Genomic DNA, 16,352 nt, shown 5'->3' on the forward strand with positions numbered 1-16,352 from the left:
CTATGAAAGAGTAGTAGCCTCAGTTTATTCTCCCAAGTATGATAGACCTTAACATTAATTATTTTTTGTTTTAGCTAGTGTTACCTATAAGAAATTGAAGTCTTTAAACTGGATAATGGCTGTTAAAAAAAAGAGCCTGTGTCCATTGAATACACGAGTTAATTTATGCAGTATATACCATGCTCCATCTCTAATCTTTGCTATGTTTAGCCTGGGTGGCCCTTAGGTCTTTCCCTTCTAAATTCTTAATTCTTAATGCTACATTGAACTGTGTCTTTCAAGATGTTTCATTTATGTTCGCGACATTCAATTGTCTTTGGTCAAATGCAGTACCTTTTCTGGTAGTGATAGTTAATAATTTTTGGTTTGTCTATATTCTTTCTACCTTCTATATTAGTTCAGTGGTTTGAAACCTTGTTATATTTTTCTTTTATTTTTTAAAAAGCATGGTAGGAAACCATTGAAGGCTGGGGTTTGTTTTTAATTTTTAGAGAGGAAGGGAGGGAGAAAGAAGGAAAGAAACATCAATGTGTGGTTGCCTCTCGCACACCCCTAACGGGGGGACCTGGCCCACAACCCAGGCATGCGCCCTGACTGGAAATTGAACCAGTGACCCTTTGGTTCACAGGCCAGCACTCAGTCCATTGAGTCACACCAGCCAGGACATCTTTTTATATTTTTAGTATCTTATTTCTTATTTCATCACTGAACCTTTGAAGTTCCTATTTACCTACTTTGTCATCTTATAGCAAAAACATAAGTTTCAGGGTCAAGATGTCTTCAAATAATAGCTTTACATTTCATTAGCTTTCACTGGAGCAAGTTAACTTGTAAGTCTTCCTTATTGTGTAAAATAGGAATTATTAATTATTAAGGTTGCTAGAGTTAGCCAAGCCTAAATAAAGGAGCCTTGCATAATATCTGGCATATAGGTATTTTTAGTATATACTGCCACCTTACCCCTGCCCCATCTGTCAGAATTCTTTTGCATACCTTAAGTAGTCTCTTTCTTACACCCTCACAAAAACCTAGCTTGATTAGGTTGATGATCTAGTATTAGTGATGCCATTGTTTTTCTTTTTAATAGGTTTTTTAAAAAAAGTTAAAGGGATGTCTTTTCGTTATTGCTCCTGAAAGGGCTTTGACCTTCAGACCAGTTTCCTCGGGTTTTTTTTTACAAGAGGAATTTTTCTTTTTAAACCATCTTCCATGCTATAACTCTTAACTTCTGGTATACTGTTTTTCCTATTACATTGCGTAGCTTAATTCTGGATCATCCACTAGACTTTACTACATCTGTTTTGCATCTTATAGCTCTGTTCTTTTTATGTTTTACCTTGTTTGGGGGGGTACTAAATAATGCATTTGCTAGTGAGTTACTAACTGGTAGAACTTACCCATTTTTATAAAACATTCACTAAATTCTTCCCTTTGCACATGTGCACAGTTCCCTTATTTTTTCTAGTTTTCTATTTCTTTACTGTATATTGTTTAGAATTCTGAAGAAATTAGTGGGACAGATTAATAACACAATCATAACTCTTTTAAGTTCTGGCTTTTTGTTAGTGACATTCTTATTGAATGGCTTGCCAGAACACCTTTGGGTACATAAGAATTTTATTTTTTTAAAGTCAAATGTAGAGCCCTGGCCAGTGGCTTAGTTGATTGGAGCATCCTCCAGTGCACCAAAAGGTTGTGGGTTTGATTCCCCAGCAGGGCACATACTTGGGTTGTGGGTTTGATCCTCAGATGGGACACATACAGGAGGCAAAACCAATCAATGTTTCTCCCTCCTCCCCTTCCTCTCTCTCTAAGGTTTATAAACATACCCTTGGGTAAGGATTGAAAAGAAAAAAAAAGTCAAATGCAGGCATGGTTGTTTTCTTTACTATTCAAATTTTATTGAAGAAAATTTGGAGTAAAGTTAAATAACAGATTTACAGTATCATATAAAAAGAATAGTTTTGATCTAATCTTTGAAATTAGGTTAAGCATAAGTAGTTGCAAGTATTGTTAACCATGATAACCATAAAATAGCATGAGTTATATTAAGGTTTTTGAGCACTAACTAATTTTAAACTCTTTTTAGGTAAATGAGTTGGTGGACGCCAGAGATGTCGGCCTTGGTGCTTGGTTCGAAGCACGTATACATAGTGTTACCAGAGCTTCTGATGGACATTCACGTGGCAAAACTCCACTGAAGAGTGGCAGTTCTTGTAAAAGGACTAAAGGAAATGTAAATCATAATTCCAAAGAGAACACAAATAAATTGGACAGTGTACCCTCTACATCTAATTCAGACTCTGTTGCTGCTGATGAAGACGTTATCTATCATATCGAGTATGATGAGTAAGTGCTCATGCTGTTGAGGACTTCATTCATGTTTTTGTTTATAGAAGCAAAACCTTCCATTTCAAGATTCCTTTCAAATAATAGTCTTTTTGAAGAAATCATTTAGGGGTCTATTCAGTCTATTACTGTTTGTTTTGTTTTTTTAGTGGTTATAATATAATAAGGGCTTCTTAACGCTCACTTGTCTCTGGCTCCTAAGTGGTTTGTTGTTTTCAGTATCCTAATGCCTGGCTTAATAGAGTGAGTAAGGGTTTCTCTTTGTTTCTTCCTCTATAATCTTTTTTAACATATATTTTACTATTTTAGAAAGTTTATAATAACATTAGTATAATACCTTTTGGAGTGAGATTGAAATATTTTTTGAATAGCTTACTATTGAGGTAATTCACAATTTATTCATTTAAAAGATATAATTCATTGGTTTTTTTTGTATTCACAGGGTTGTGCATTAACACAAACTAATTTTAGAACAATTTTTTCTCCTCCACCTCTCTGAAAATGTACCAAGCAATAACTCCCGTCTCCCTTCCCCAATGAAATGTTTTTAAATGTTCATATGAAGACAGTATTAAGAACTTACCTTGATTCCAACACTGAATTATTTTCTTTACCTATTTTCAAAATCTTAATATAAAAGTTACTATTGTGAAAGATTTAGTATTTATTCAACACACTAAATGGACTTAAGTTCTCAGTCAAGCAGCACCTTAATGTGTGCAAAATACTATGCTACCAAATCCTTATCATGTATAAGAGTTTAATATCCTAAAGTGGTTGTGATTTTTCCTACCACAAAATGGTATAAAAGACTTTGGTGTCACTCAGATTTTCAGGATACCTGAAAAGTGGTCTAAAGCAGATCCCTTTAATATTTACTTTTTTGATACTTCTCAAAAGATCGTGGCTAACTTAATAATAAGGCTTATTTCAAATGAGCTATCATCCTGGTTTTTACTGTAGTAGATGTTAATAGAACCAACAGCCAGATGACTGTTAAGATCTGAGATTGGCCAGGACTGACAATATTGGTAAAATTAAGGCTGGAATAATTTGTGTGCGGTTAGCAATCAGTCTCTAGGTTACTGAATGTCATTGCAAAGAGGCAAAAAAAAACTCTAGTGATGGAGGCCGTTAGCTATCTGTATATTTGCTGTCAATGAGTAGAGTTCTTGATTTGTTTTGAGTTTTATTTCTTGGAGAAAAGAATAAATAATTAGGAAGGCTAATACCTGAGGCCTGATTTTGGTCAACAAACAAGTTATTGTTTGGCAACATGTATTGTACAGAATGGCACAGCATAAAAATAGGATAAGATACTTTAAACACTAAATAAACTAAGGTTTATTAAACTTTTACAGTTTCAGGGGCTCTTAGTTTTGGAGTAAGACTTTCCAAGGTATAGGCCTGAGTTTGGTATAATAACACAGCTCAAATCACAGTGCCTAATTGTTAAATTTTTTTTTGAGAGAGAAAGCTGTCTTGAATAGAATAAATGTTCGTAAAAGAGAGTCGAAGTGCCATGTGCATGAGAAGACCCAAATTATCTGTCCTAAATAATTTTTCATGATGGAATTAAATGTATCATTCAGTGCTGGCAACTTAAATATAATGATAGTTGAACTTTCTTTGAGAAGTAAAAGATAACAGAAACTTAGTGGTAGGTAAATGTCATTCTCTTCTTTAAAAAGAGAAAAGGACACCCTGGCTGGTGTGGCTCAGTGGGTTGTGAACCAAAAGGTCATCAGTTCAATTCCTGGTCAGGGCAAGTGCCTGGGTTGTGGGCTATGTCCCCAACTGGGAGCATGCAAGAGTCAATTATTGTTTCTCTTACATATTGATGTTTTTTTCTCCTTCCTCTTTTTCTGCCTCCTTTCCCCTCTCTCTAAAAATTAAAAAAAAAAAGTCTTTTTTTTAAAAAAAGGACTGTATAAAATTAAGTATAAGATAAATAAAATAGACGAGCTTCTAGATAAGAGTCTCAAATTAAAAAAAGGCTGGTGTAAGCACCTAAAAAGAATCATGTTGACTCAATATGGATGTGATAACAAATCCTGTTAAAATTTCATTCTTCGTGGTTATTAGAAAAGTAAGTTAGAAGCTATTGTAAAGTACATGTTTACTTCAACAAGTTATTAAACAAGTTCTTACCTCCCTTGGATGGAGGATGCATTGAAAAGAGCTTTTGGAGTGTATGTCTTAGGCAGTAGAATTAGACATTTTTATTGAGTAGTGAGCTCCAAGTGGGTTCATACAATGTGGCTATCAAATAGTTATTTTGTTAAGGATGTTTTATTAGAAGTAGGATATTTGGAACAAGCCCAGTGATGCTACTGTTGTATGAGGCCAGTTATTCCCTACTGGAATGTTTTTCTTCTCCCGTGCTTTAAGAACAGTATCAACACCACATGGTGCATCTTCAAAGCAGAACCCAAAATGTAATAATGTAAAGCCATCATGAAGAGTAGCTTAAAGAACTCAAAGTATTTAGCCTGGTAAGATTTGGATCATGATAGGTTGCATATTTTAGAAGCTCCGTCTAGTCAGTTTCAGGATAACTTAAACATTCTACTGGTCAAATCTCTAAAGATAGAGAATGGTCTGCCCTGAGAAGTAGCTAATAAATATGCATTGGCCGTCTTCAACCATAGGCTGGGAGAATTAGTAAAGATGTTACATTGCAAAGAGAACTTTTAAAGTTGTAATGATTGGATTAGATGACCTCTAATGTCAGTGTAACTTTTACTTCCGAGGCAGTGTTTCTTAGGTAATTTTTCTGCACTTTAACTTAATGAATAGACTTTAAGTACTTATAGTCTATCTTCCCATTCCATTTATGATACTGATTAAGTATTCTTATTTCCCTCAGTGCACTAACTTCATTTTTCTTCTACCCAGCGTAAGCTGAGAGTAGTCTTTTAAAGTTGAAAATTAATTTGCCTCATTAATAATCACATCTTCAAACCCCTGAGTACAGTAGTACAATTTGAACAAGTTATCATTTAACCAAGGCAGAGAAGTATCAAACATGGGACCAGGGAACCTGGCTCAGGAATTCCTTTAGGATATACAGTGTTTGTCAGTGTAAAATGGAATGGTTTAAAAGCTATTTCATTGTGACCCCACAGATCTAACATATTACCAAACCAGATGAATTCTCAATCTTCGAAATGAGCTTTATTGAAACAGTTGCTGGCCCAGAACAATATAATTAGGTACATACTCTCTTGCATCTTCAACCCCCAATCTAGATAGATCAGGCAGAGTTAAAAACAAGTGCTTTTTAATCTCTGAGGAATGGTATGTATTACAGATTTATGCTATAGTACTAGGTAGAGGCGTTTCAAAAACAACCCCCTAAAAGGCCAAAATATAGTAGTGGACATTGTTCTAAAATATAAATGAAATAATTTATTTCATAATTTTTCTCCATTTTTTTCTCTCAGAATTATATACATTGTGAAGTTCATGAAAAGCAGGTTAAGAGATTTGTTTGAAATGTTTTAAGATTGAGTTTTACTGTTTGCAAGGGTCCCTATAGATTCCTTTATGAACATGGACTAAATTATTGAATGCTTCTTGTGAAGATTTTGTAGCTTGTCAATCATAAGGCCTAGATTAAGCTTGTCAACTTTGATTCACATCTTGATGCAAAATATATAAAGCAAACATGTAGTTAACATCAAAGTTCCTGGGACAAAGTAGACATTTATGGAGGTTTTCTTCCTGATTGCTATTCCATACCTCTCATCTTTTGTCACCTTTGTCTTAGCAAGAGTCTTGTGTTTTTAGAACTCAGCCAGCCAAGTAAGTACTTGGGGAGAAAGAGTTGACAGTAGGAATGTTATATTTAGACTTTAGAGATTTAGATTCCAAATGATTCTTAAGTCGTCTTTAAGGTTTTATTTAAAGCACCCCATTAGAGGGCATTCATAACTTGGTTGTGAGGAGAGCATTTTTCCTCCCAGAGTTGTCATTACAGGGGAGAGACTATGCTTGGTTGAAACCTCTTTAATATTTAGTGGTATTTTGGACAGTAACAAGGTAAAGGGAATTCAGAAATGGCAAATGTCAAGGCTATACAGGCATTTAGAAATCATATAGTGTTTAAGTGATCAATTAAAGAAAAGGGTGAGAGAACATAGAATTTTACCTTGTTTCATAGTAAGCTTATACTGTATAGCTTTCTGTAAGTTGTATTTATTCTCTTCAATTATCTTCTCTATTGTTAAGATATTTAAAGTTTAAAAATTTTTGCCCTGGCTGGTGTGGGTCAGTGGATTGAGCGCCATCCTATGGATGGAAGGGTTGCTGATTCAGTTCCCAGTCAGGATGCATGCCTGGGCTGGGGAGTGTGCGAGAGACAGCAGATTGGTGTTTCCTCCTCCCTTCCTTCCCCGCTCTCTAAAAATAAATAAAATTTTAAAAAAAATTTTGTGGGCTCCAAACACCTAAATTCACAAAGCTGTGGCTATGTTCTTGTAAGAGTAGAGATCTTGAAGCCACTGTGATGAAGAGACATGATGTTGACTGAAGGGGAGAAATAGAGTTGGAAAAAGACAATGATTCCTTAGTTTTTCTGGTGGGTTATATGTCTGTGACATGGCTTATAGCAATTAGATTACATTAAATCTTGTATGCCAGATTCTGAGCTAACTTTTACATGGATGCTCATGTAATCTTTAGCATAAATATGTTAATTCCATTAATTCCTATATGAAGAAGCCGTGCTTAATTAAGTGGCCAAAGATCACATCTATTAAATGATTTGTCTCTAGAACCTGAGAGGTAACCAGTATGCAAAATTGCCACTCAGCCTAAACATGATACATGTGATTGGTAGCAGCCCACACTTATGTTGCCTTCAAAGGACAACCATTTTGTGTGACCTCTAAAGACTTGCTTTAGACTTTGTCTGGTATTTAAAGGAGGCAACATACATACAACTTCTTCTCTTGAGTTAAACCCTAGTTACATAAGCAGCTGAGGCCACCCGATTGAATAATCCTTTTCCTGCTTTTGTACTAAAGAAACATCTTTCGTACATTCTTTTGTACTAAGAAACATCTGTTCTTTTTTTTTTATAACTTTATTTTTTATATTTATTTTTTGAGAGAGGGGAAGGGAAAGAGAAAGGGAGGGAGAGAAACATCAGTGTGTGATTGCCTCTTCTTTGCCCCCTCCTGGGAACCTGGCCCACCACTCAGGTATGTTCCCTGACTGGGAATCAAACCGGTGACCCTTTGGTTCACAGGCCAGCACTCAATCCACTGAGCCACACCAGCCAGGGCAGAAACATCTGTTCTTAATGGATTTAGGTTCATTTGAATTAACTAGTGGTTCTCAACCCTGACTATGCGGGGTCCGGCAGAAGTAAAGCCTGCTTGTGTGTGTGGTTAGTACGGTAATAATATTATATGGGTGTAATAATTTATAGTTTTAATTTGAACATTTCACCTAACATGTCATGTTGTGCTTGAGTGTAATACTGTTATGTTACAGAATCACATGCTTGTGATTTTGTAATAAGAGATTTTGTAGTTAAAAAAAGGTGTTATTTGTGCAAGACCCTGTATATTGGTTTTCTGAGAAGCTTTAAAAAATATCAGTGTCTAGGACCTACGCTCACAACTTCTGGTATGATTGATCTGAGGGACCTCCAAGGCATTGGTGTTTTGAAAAGTTCCCTTGTGCTTCTAATGAGCAGCCATGCTTGGGAACCACTGCTTTAGACCAGTGGTTTTCAAAAATAATCCTTGGCCAGGAACATCAGCATCACTTGTTATAAATGCAAGTTCTTGGCTCACTTCAGACCTAATTAATCAATCTGTGGTGGTGGCCCAGTAATCTTTGTTTTAGTAAGTCCTCTGGGTGATTGTGATGCACACTCAAGTTTGAGAACCACCCATTAAGATTGTCTTTGGCCCAGCTATGTCTGGTACTTGCTACTAAAGAGCAAAATGGGAGAATGGGGTTGATAGTGATAGTTTAACTAAATTTAGTAAATACATTAAAAGCCAAAGATGATATGTAATACCTCACAAATCTGAGTGTTCATCCTTTAGTACTTGTCTAGGTAGTTTATGGCTTACTGATTTTTCCATTTTGTTTACATATAGACAAAATTATTAGAATTAAGTCTTTTTCAAAAAGAAATTATATTTCATTCAATATATTATATTTCAGTTTGTATGTGACTTTAAATGAGGGTCCTATTTTGCACTTTGCAGCTTTTGTCCGTACTTTGTGTAGAAAGCAGTATCCATAATAAGTCTATGGGGAATTTATCTATTGTGATATGTTGGTATATTCTTGAGTGGAGGAAAATACTCTGTAATAGGTGTATATTTGTTCTGAGATCTAGTCCTGGTTTTCCTGTTAAAATAGGCTCTTCAATATACCAGTCATTCTAGGACAAGCTTTCTGATTTTGACATAGTGTTGAATAAAAATCTTTCCTGACACTTTCATGCATCTAAGGATTCAACATGTACCTTTAGTTAGTCTTACAGCCCAGTGAAAAAGGTGAATTTGAGAATACTATTCTTGTTAGTGATTTGCTTTCTTTAATTGCTTTATTATATTTAATGGTCTAATTTAGAGATCTTGATTTATAAATTTTAGCTGACTTCTATAAAGAGAAGCTAGAAATCACCTAATAGTCTGTACAAGAAGTGTATATTTAAAGGAGAAAATGCTTGTGAAAGTGTTTATCATATCTTAAGAATGAATATTGTCTGTAGCAAAGCAAAGCTGAAATCTTTAAACATGAGTAAATGATTGCTAAGAGTTTTCATAATGTCATGAAAATTATTGTATGATTTTCTACGCTCCATAGTTTCACATTAAAATAGAATTGTCAGTTTACCTCAGAAACAAAGATTCTTTTTGTTTTGACTTTTTAGTAAATTATTCCAAAGTACCCTTTTAAAAGAGGAGTAGCTTAATTCAATAATTGTTAAAATAATACTATGTGCTAGGCGCTGTACTAGTAGTGCCTTACCTGAATTACCTCATACAGTCTTCATAAAAATTCAATGAAGTACCATAGATTCTTTTTTATGTCTACCTTGAGAATAACTGAAATTAGAGGGGTTAAGTATTAACTTGCCCAATGTTGGATAGTTAGTAAATAGTAGATCTGGATTCAGAAAAGCACATACTTGCAACCACTCTACCACAGTGTCTCTCATTTTGAGAGAAGGATGCTTGCAAAATACTATAAAATGTTTATATAGCATATAGTGTTTATATAATTTAGAAATTTTCTATCAGTCTTTTCAGTTATGCTTTTGCAAAACAAATAACCTTAAATGAGAGTTTTTTTACTTGGCCATAAATGTCTGTGTGCCTTTTTCTGTGGGGAGAATCCAGAGGTCGTTAGTATTAAAGGGATTTTTAAACCAAATAGGTTAAACTGCTTTTAATTGTGTTATGTGAGTGAAATCAAATGGAAATGTTACAGCATCACTTACGAACTTGGAGGGTAACTTATGCTAGGCTATAACTAGAAGCTCATCTGGCAAATGTCTTAAGATAATGTTGTCATTGCTCCCAGCATTCTTTAAGATTTTTCAAGCTATTCTTGGTATGTGGTGCATGCTTTTGAGTAGCTTTAATTATGATTACTGCAAATGGAAGTCATTGAGCCAATTCTGAATAAAATAAAGTGGTATTTTTAGAAAAAAAGTAGTTTTTTTATAAAGTAACAAAACTGGTTTTCTTGAATGTATTGATATAACAATGTATTTCTAAAGGAGTCCCAAAAATGTTCTGAGCAATGTCAAAAAAATGATTTCTAGGTTTTGGTTGGTGTGGGGGACAGGGAGTAGTAAGAGATTGTCCTATAACCAAGCCAAAATGTTCTGTTTGTCTTGAGTATGAAGACCTAGAAGGTGAGGTTTAGTTCCAGAATCCTGGTGCAGTGACAAGTCTGCCTCCATTGTTTCTTGGTTGTTACTAATATATTTACCAAAGACTGAGAATATTTCCTCTAACTTTGTATGACTTGGAGCATTCTGAATGGATGATAACCAATGGAGGACTGAAGAAGTTAGGTCTGTGACCTTAACCATTGCTCTCCTGTAGTGTTATAAGATCACTCGATGCTTAGAAAAATGACTTTACAAATACCAGTTGATTTTTTAATTTTATCTTTTCAAATATACACATCATGTTAATTTAGTGTTCCTTTATGTTAATTAGTGTTTTTCAAAAAGATGGTCATCGACACTTCAGATTTACCTAAGTAAGGTGTTTAAAATGCGGATTCCTGAGGGACACCAAACATTACCCTCCCTGCCTCCATTGGATCAGCCTGGGGTAGATGGCAGGGGCCTGTTAAGTACACCGGGTGATTGTTCTCTTACAGGCTGTAAACGAGTAGTTCAGGCATTAGAATTATAATTTGGTTTGAATTCTCTAGGTCTTTGGTTTATTGGTAATTTTTTTGTTTAGTGTCAACTCTTTCCTCTTTAATTTTCTCATCTGTAAATATGACTTTCTTTTTTTCCTTAATAACCTTGAAATATACTCCGTAATAATAGAATCAAATTTGTTGGTTTTCATTTATTTTGGTAAGTATTCTTAAGTAGTATGGATTTATCTTTGGTGTAGGTATTTTTAACATAATTATATTGTTTCCATTATTGAAGCAGTTATCCACCATTGTTATTATGTTCTACAAATGAGATTTATTTCCATGTAAAATGCTACTGTAAGCAGTTTTAAGTAAGTTATTAATTGTGAGTGAGCTTTACGTTTAAGGTGTCAAACTTAGTAATGTTATCTACTAGAATAAGAAATGCTTTTTTCTTTTTTTTTTTTTTTTTTTGCATGTGGTGTGACATTAAAGATTTGACAAACTAGAACATGCCTCTAGATGAATGGTGTCCTTATTTAAGCATATTAACACCAGGAAACTGTGTTTTGAAGGAAGATTTCAGTGATACTATTCTTTGCTTAATACCATTTAAGTTTTCTAAAATTATTAGTTGGCTTAAAAGCCACTTAAGAAAATGTAATTTTATTTTATAATAAACCTATTTTTTTAAATAGTGCTTAATCAATTGCCCTGAAATTTAATTCCCCAGACTTTACTCAGTGATTATTTTGTTTGTCAATTTATCTTATACCTATATTAGAATTAGAAGGTTCTGAGAACAAGAGATCATGTAGTACAAGAGAAAGAAAGAAGAACCCTACTTTCATTCTTCGATAGGTATAGGGTTGGCCCTCAGCTAAGTGTAGGTAAAGTTGGCCTTGATTCATTCATACCTTTCTATGCTTCAGGTCTTTGGGGATATCTTGAGCCCTGCTTTAGAAGTTGTTCAAGCTTCTAACACTTCCCAAAATGTTTCATACAGTCCCCTGCACAGTTTACCCCAGTGCAAATGCTGGAAGAAATCAGCTGCTTAGAAGAGTTTGCACTGGTCATCTTCACCCGTACATTAGACCTTATAGTGGTGAGGAAGAATGCTGTGTTGAAGGACTGCCTATACTGTACAACAAAACAAAACAAAACAACACCTTTTCTTGACTGCTCTTCTAAGCGGCAGTTGAGCTGATTACATGGTTTTCATTTTTAAGAATACTAAACACATAATCTTTAACAAGCCTTTTTTATAGTAACTCTGCATAAAATTCTGTGTTCCTATAGATTTGGAACTATTTAGACCAAGACTTCTCAAGGAAGAATAGGAGACACAGCATAGTCAAACAAATCTTCTTGAAATATGGTGGTCATAGTTTATTATATTTGAGCTTTAGTTATATAAAAGCAGGCTTTTCTGTTTAATGGGTTGTGTATTTTCAAATATTTGTAGGCCTGGTATACTATAAATGCTAAAGTTTGGACATAACTGCCCCTTGATAAAAACTTGGTATTTTACAGTTAATTGTGATAGAAATATGTATACCTAGCTTTTAGAGTACCTGGAGCTCTGAGAGGACAGGTAGAAGAGATACTATTATATTCCTGAAGAAGAGGATACCAGGGTAAAGAAGTAGGAAATATGGGGTCACCTGAGGGTGTAGGAGCTATATGGTGAGTAGTAAATGAAATTAAAGGCGAAAAAAGACTTCCAGTTAAACATGACAGATTAAGATACATGTTTGTCTTCACTCCTTAAACCCTCCACGAAGACAGTAAAAGAATAAATACATAAATCTCCAAAGACAAAAAAAATGAGAACTAAAGGACACAGAAAAGAAAACAATTTTGACAGAGAAGCTAATGGATAGATGACACCTAACTTAGTAGGCCAGAGAAAGCTGAAGCTTAAGGATGTAAAGCCAACAACAAGCAGGTAAATTGGCATTGAAGAAGAATCTTCAGGAGGCTCAGGCCTTAGACTCACCAGGTACATTGGAGGTAGGCAGACAAAATAAAACTGAAAACAAGAGTATTGGTTAATTTATATGAAAGAACATTTTAACCACTCTCACCCCACTCAGGGTGGGAGGTCGGGAAGAGGAAGATATGTATTTAGGAAATAGGATTCAGTACAGAAAGTATTGAAAGGAGATCCCAGCATGAAAGCTGTGGAACAGGTCTACTTGTTCAGAGCAAGCTGTCCAGGTTACAATAGGACAGAGGTCTCTAAAAGAAATTTTGAAGCCCAAAGGATAAGTAGAGTACCTGAAATGTCTGAACGTTGAGTTTTACAACTGTGATAGAATGGAGAAAAATTGATAGGTACACAGAAAACTTAAGCAACTTAGAACTAAAAAGAAGCAAGTTAAAACTAAAAAGAACCATTAAGCATTCAGAAAACAAAACTGTGGAAGAAAGGACATGTAATTAAAACTTCAGTTGTGAATACTTTTTAGTCAACAAGTAAAAAAATTTTATAAAATACTGATTTTTACAACCAACTTAGTTTGTGTAATGTGCTAGAAAAAGTTTGTCAATCATTGTAAGAGTATGAGCCTAGAACCAGATGATCAGAGTTTGAATTTTAATCATGGCTCTTCTGTCTAAAGAACTTAGTTCACTTCTGTGCCTCATCTGTAAAAAAGGGATAGAGTAGCACCTACCTCATTCTAAGAGCTGTTAACATGTGAACACTTGGAGCAAGGTCTTGTATTAACAATTGTGAGAAAGAGGATGGAGGCCAAGGAACTGTACATGAGAGGTGGGCTAAATAACAGTTTAAAGAAAAGTATAAGCATGTTACTTAAAAATACAGAATTAAATAAAAGAAATAGCTAAGTATTGAGAAAGCATGCACCTGGGAATAAGAGTCAAGACTATAATGAGCTGGGGCAGGAGGCCTTTTGCTTGGATTTTAACATGAACCATAAGGCATTTTATTTTTTTTATTGTAGAAACCTTTAAACTTAAGCAGAGGTTGAGAGAGCAGTACAATGAATCCCTCACCCAGCTTCAACCATTGTGAACTCCTGGCCATCTATACCAACATTCCCAAGCACTACTGGATCATTCTGAAGCAAGTCCCAAACCTTGTAACATTTCAGCCAGAAATGGCCTTATGTATGGCTTTAGCACTATGGTGGACATACTGCTTAAAACTCCCGTCAAGAAAGAACTTGCTGGCCTGGCCAGGTAGTTCAGTTGGTTAGAGCGCTGTCCTGATACACCCAGGTTGCGGCTCGATCCCTGGTTAGGGCACTTATAAGTATCAACCAATGAACGCATAAATTAGTGGAACAACAAATGGATGTTTTTCTCTATTCCTCTCTCTAAATCAATAAATAAAAATTAAAACAAAATAATGAACTGGCTGACCAGCTACAAGGAATGAATATAGTTAGCTGGTAGCTTTTAGCTATAGTACTTTTGAGGTCTGCCAGTGTTTGATTAAGGCACACTGTTTTCTTAACATCCTCCAGCCAGTGATTAAGTGTGCCAGCAGTTTCTACTCAGTGTGGGATTGTATGGTCAGTCTCTAGACCATTGCTCACCATTGGGCTGGTCAAGTCCTTGTCAGTGGTATACTACATACACATTCATGCTTTTCATGCCTGACCCACTCTTTCCTCTTTCAAAGTGACAAACCAGTATCATAATGACTTTTGCTACCTATTCCTATTCTTTCTCCCTCACTTTCATAGATTCATCTTTATTTTGACTTTGTCTCAGAGCATTCAACTAATGAAATAGCTAAAAGCATACTTTTTAAAGTGTGTATTCAACTTGAATATTTTTTAAAAGGTTGCTTTGTGTGATTGACCTCTGGCTGGTGTTTGGGAACTTGGCTTTTAGGAGGATTTTCATCCTTCTCTAAAAAAATGGTTCACGGTGCCTAACCTGTTTGTATAACAATATGGTTTATGCTGAACACCTACTTCTGGGAGTCTGGAAATTTGATATGTGCTGGGCAATGAGTGCTTATATGACTAGCCCCTAATAAAAATCTTGGGTAGTCTTTATTGTACATCCCTGGTAGATGATGTACACATGGGTTGTTAAAACTTGTTGCTGGAGAAATTAAGCATGTTTTTTGTGACTTCACTGGGAGAGGAGTCTCTTTGTACCTGGTTTTCTCTGGCCTTCACTGCATGTGCCCATTTCCTTTGCTGATTTTGCTTTGTATCCCATCTCTGTAATAAATCATTTAGCCCTGAAAGCAACTGTATGCTCTCCTGTGAGAATGAGTCTTATGAGTTCCCCTAGCAACTCACTGAACCTGGGAATGGACCTGGGGACCCTAACACATTAAAAAAAAAAAAAAAAAAAAAAAAAAGGCAACAAATATCAAATGAAATTCATAATTCCTGAATATCAAATAACCAGCCAAAGTTCAGACTTCTTTAATTGTATGTTTTGAAAAATATGTTGTTCAAATAAGGATCAAAAACAAGATCTACCCATTATATTTACTTGATAGGCTAAGTCTCAACCTATAGATTCCCCTTTTTTTCCTTGCTATATATTTGTACAAGACAAATGACAAATTTTTCAGTTTTCCCATATCTGAGCTCACTAATTACATTTCTATAGTGGTATTTAATACGTCCCTCTGTTGATACTAGTTTCCTAAAAGCTTTTAGCTATATTGAGACATTTTATTGGATTTAAATTATATTATTTGATAAGACTAGCTGACAGATAGTGTTTACTTTATGTTATTGAGAGGCACATAATACCTGTTTTTCTTTTATGTGGTAAGATTTCAGGTGTTGTCAGTTTGATACATCTATTGTGAAATTTGCTTCCAACTTTCAGTGGTTTTAGCAGCCATTAATTTTTACCTAGATCCACTTTTTTATTAGGTGTTGCAAAAATGATGATACCTCATTCTGTCTTTCCTTAATTTATTAGCTAGTATTTTTCATAAAGATCTTAACCAGCTGGTTCATATTTGAAAGGTAGGATAGATTATTGATTCTTGAACTTTTTCAGTGTTCAGAGTAAGTTCCCTAGCATTCTCCAGAGTTTAGCCAGTGAGATTTTTACTTTTAAGTATCATGAACTAAGGGATTTTAATACTTATTTTCATCTAACTCTGTTTTTTGTTGTTGTTGTTGTGTGTGTGTGTGTGTGTGTGTGCGCGCGCGCACGCGCAAATTGTCCCATCTCTTTGTCTGAAAACGCTCCTTCATGTTGAATCTGACATAAAAGTTTTTGAGGGCTTCTTTGCATTCTGGTACAAGAGGGTGTCCCAAATTGTTTTTCTATTTCCTGCCCAGGCTTGGATTCAGCTATTTCTTCAAGGATTCCCTAGTTCTTTTTAGTTAAATATGGTATTTAAAGTATGAAGTCTAGGCTGCTCATTGATACTTATTTGATTATATTTCTAGGTATTCTCTATGGACACAGCTAGGAAATACCTAAGTACACCATAGGTTTATAATGATATTTCCAATTAAATTTGGAGTTAAAGATTTATAATTTAATTTAAAAAATTTTTTTTTCTTACCTTGAAAGTGAAGGCTTCTAATAATAACAATATTGATTTGCTTTATCCCTGTGGTTCCCAACCTTTTTGGCACCAGGGACCAGTTTCATGGAAGACAGTTTTCCCCATGGACTAGGGGATG

The 16,352-nt window shown here is 35.0% G+C and overlaps 1 protein-coding gene across 1 annotated transcript in view; it reads left to right on the forward strand.

Moving 5' to 3' along the window:
- Positions 1-16,352, forward strand: part of UHRF2 (ubiquitin like with PHD and ring finger domains 2) — an 86,951-nt gene that overhangs the window by 15,223 nt on the left and 55,376 nt on the right. Inside the window, exon 3 of the mRNA XM_054583123.1 lies at positions 2,090-2,349. Coding sequence (XP_054439098.1) covers positions 2,090-2,349 — 260 coding nt within the window. The remainder of the gene's footprint in view (positions 1-2,089; positions 2,350-16,352) is intronic.

The sequence above is a fragment of the Pteronotus mesoamericanus genome, unplaced genomic scaffold (assembly GCF_021234165.1).
Source record: "Pteronotus mesoamericanus isolate MK-2021 breed Mesoamerican mustached bat unplaced genomic scaffold, CSHL_Meso_final contig_73, whole genome shotgun sequence".
In the NCBI taxonomy this organism is placed as follows: Eukaryota; Metazoa; Chordata; class Mammalia; order Chiroptera; family Mormoopidae; genus Pteronotus; species Pteronotus mesoamericanus.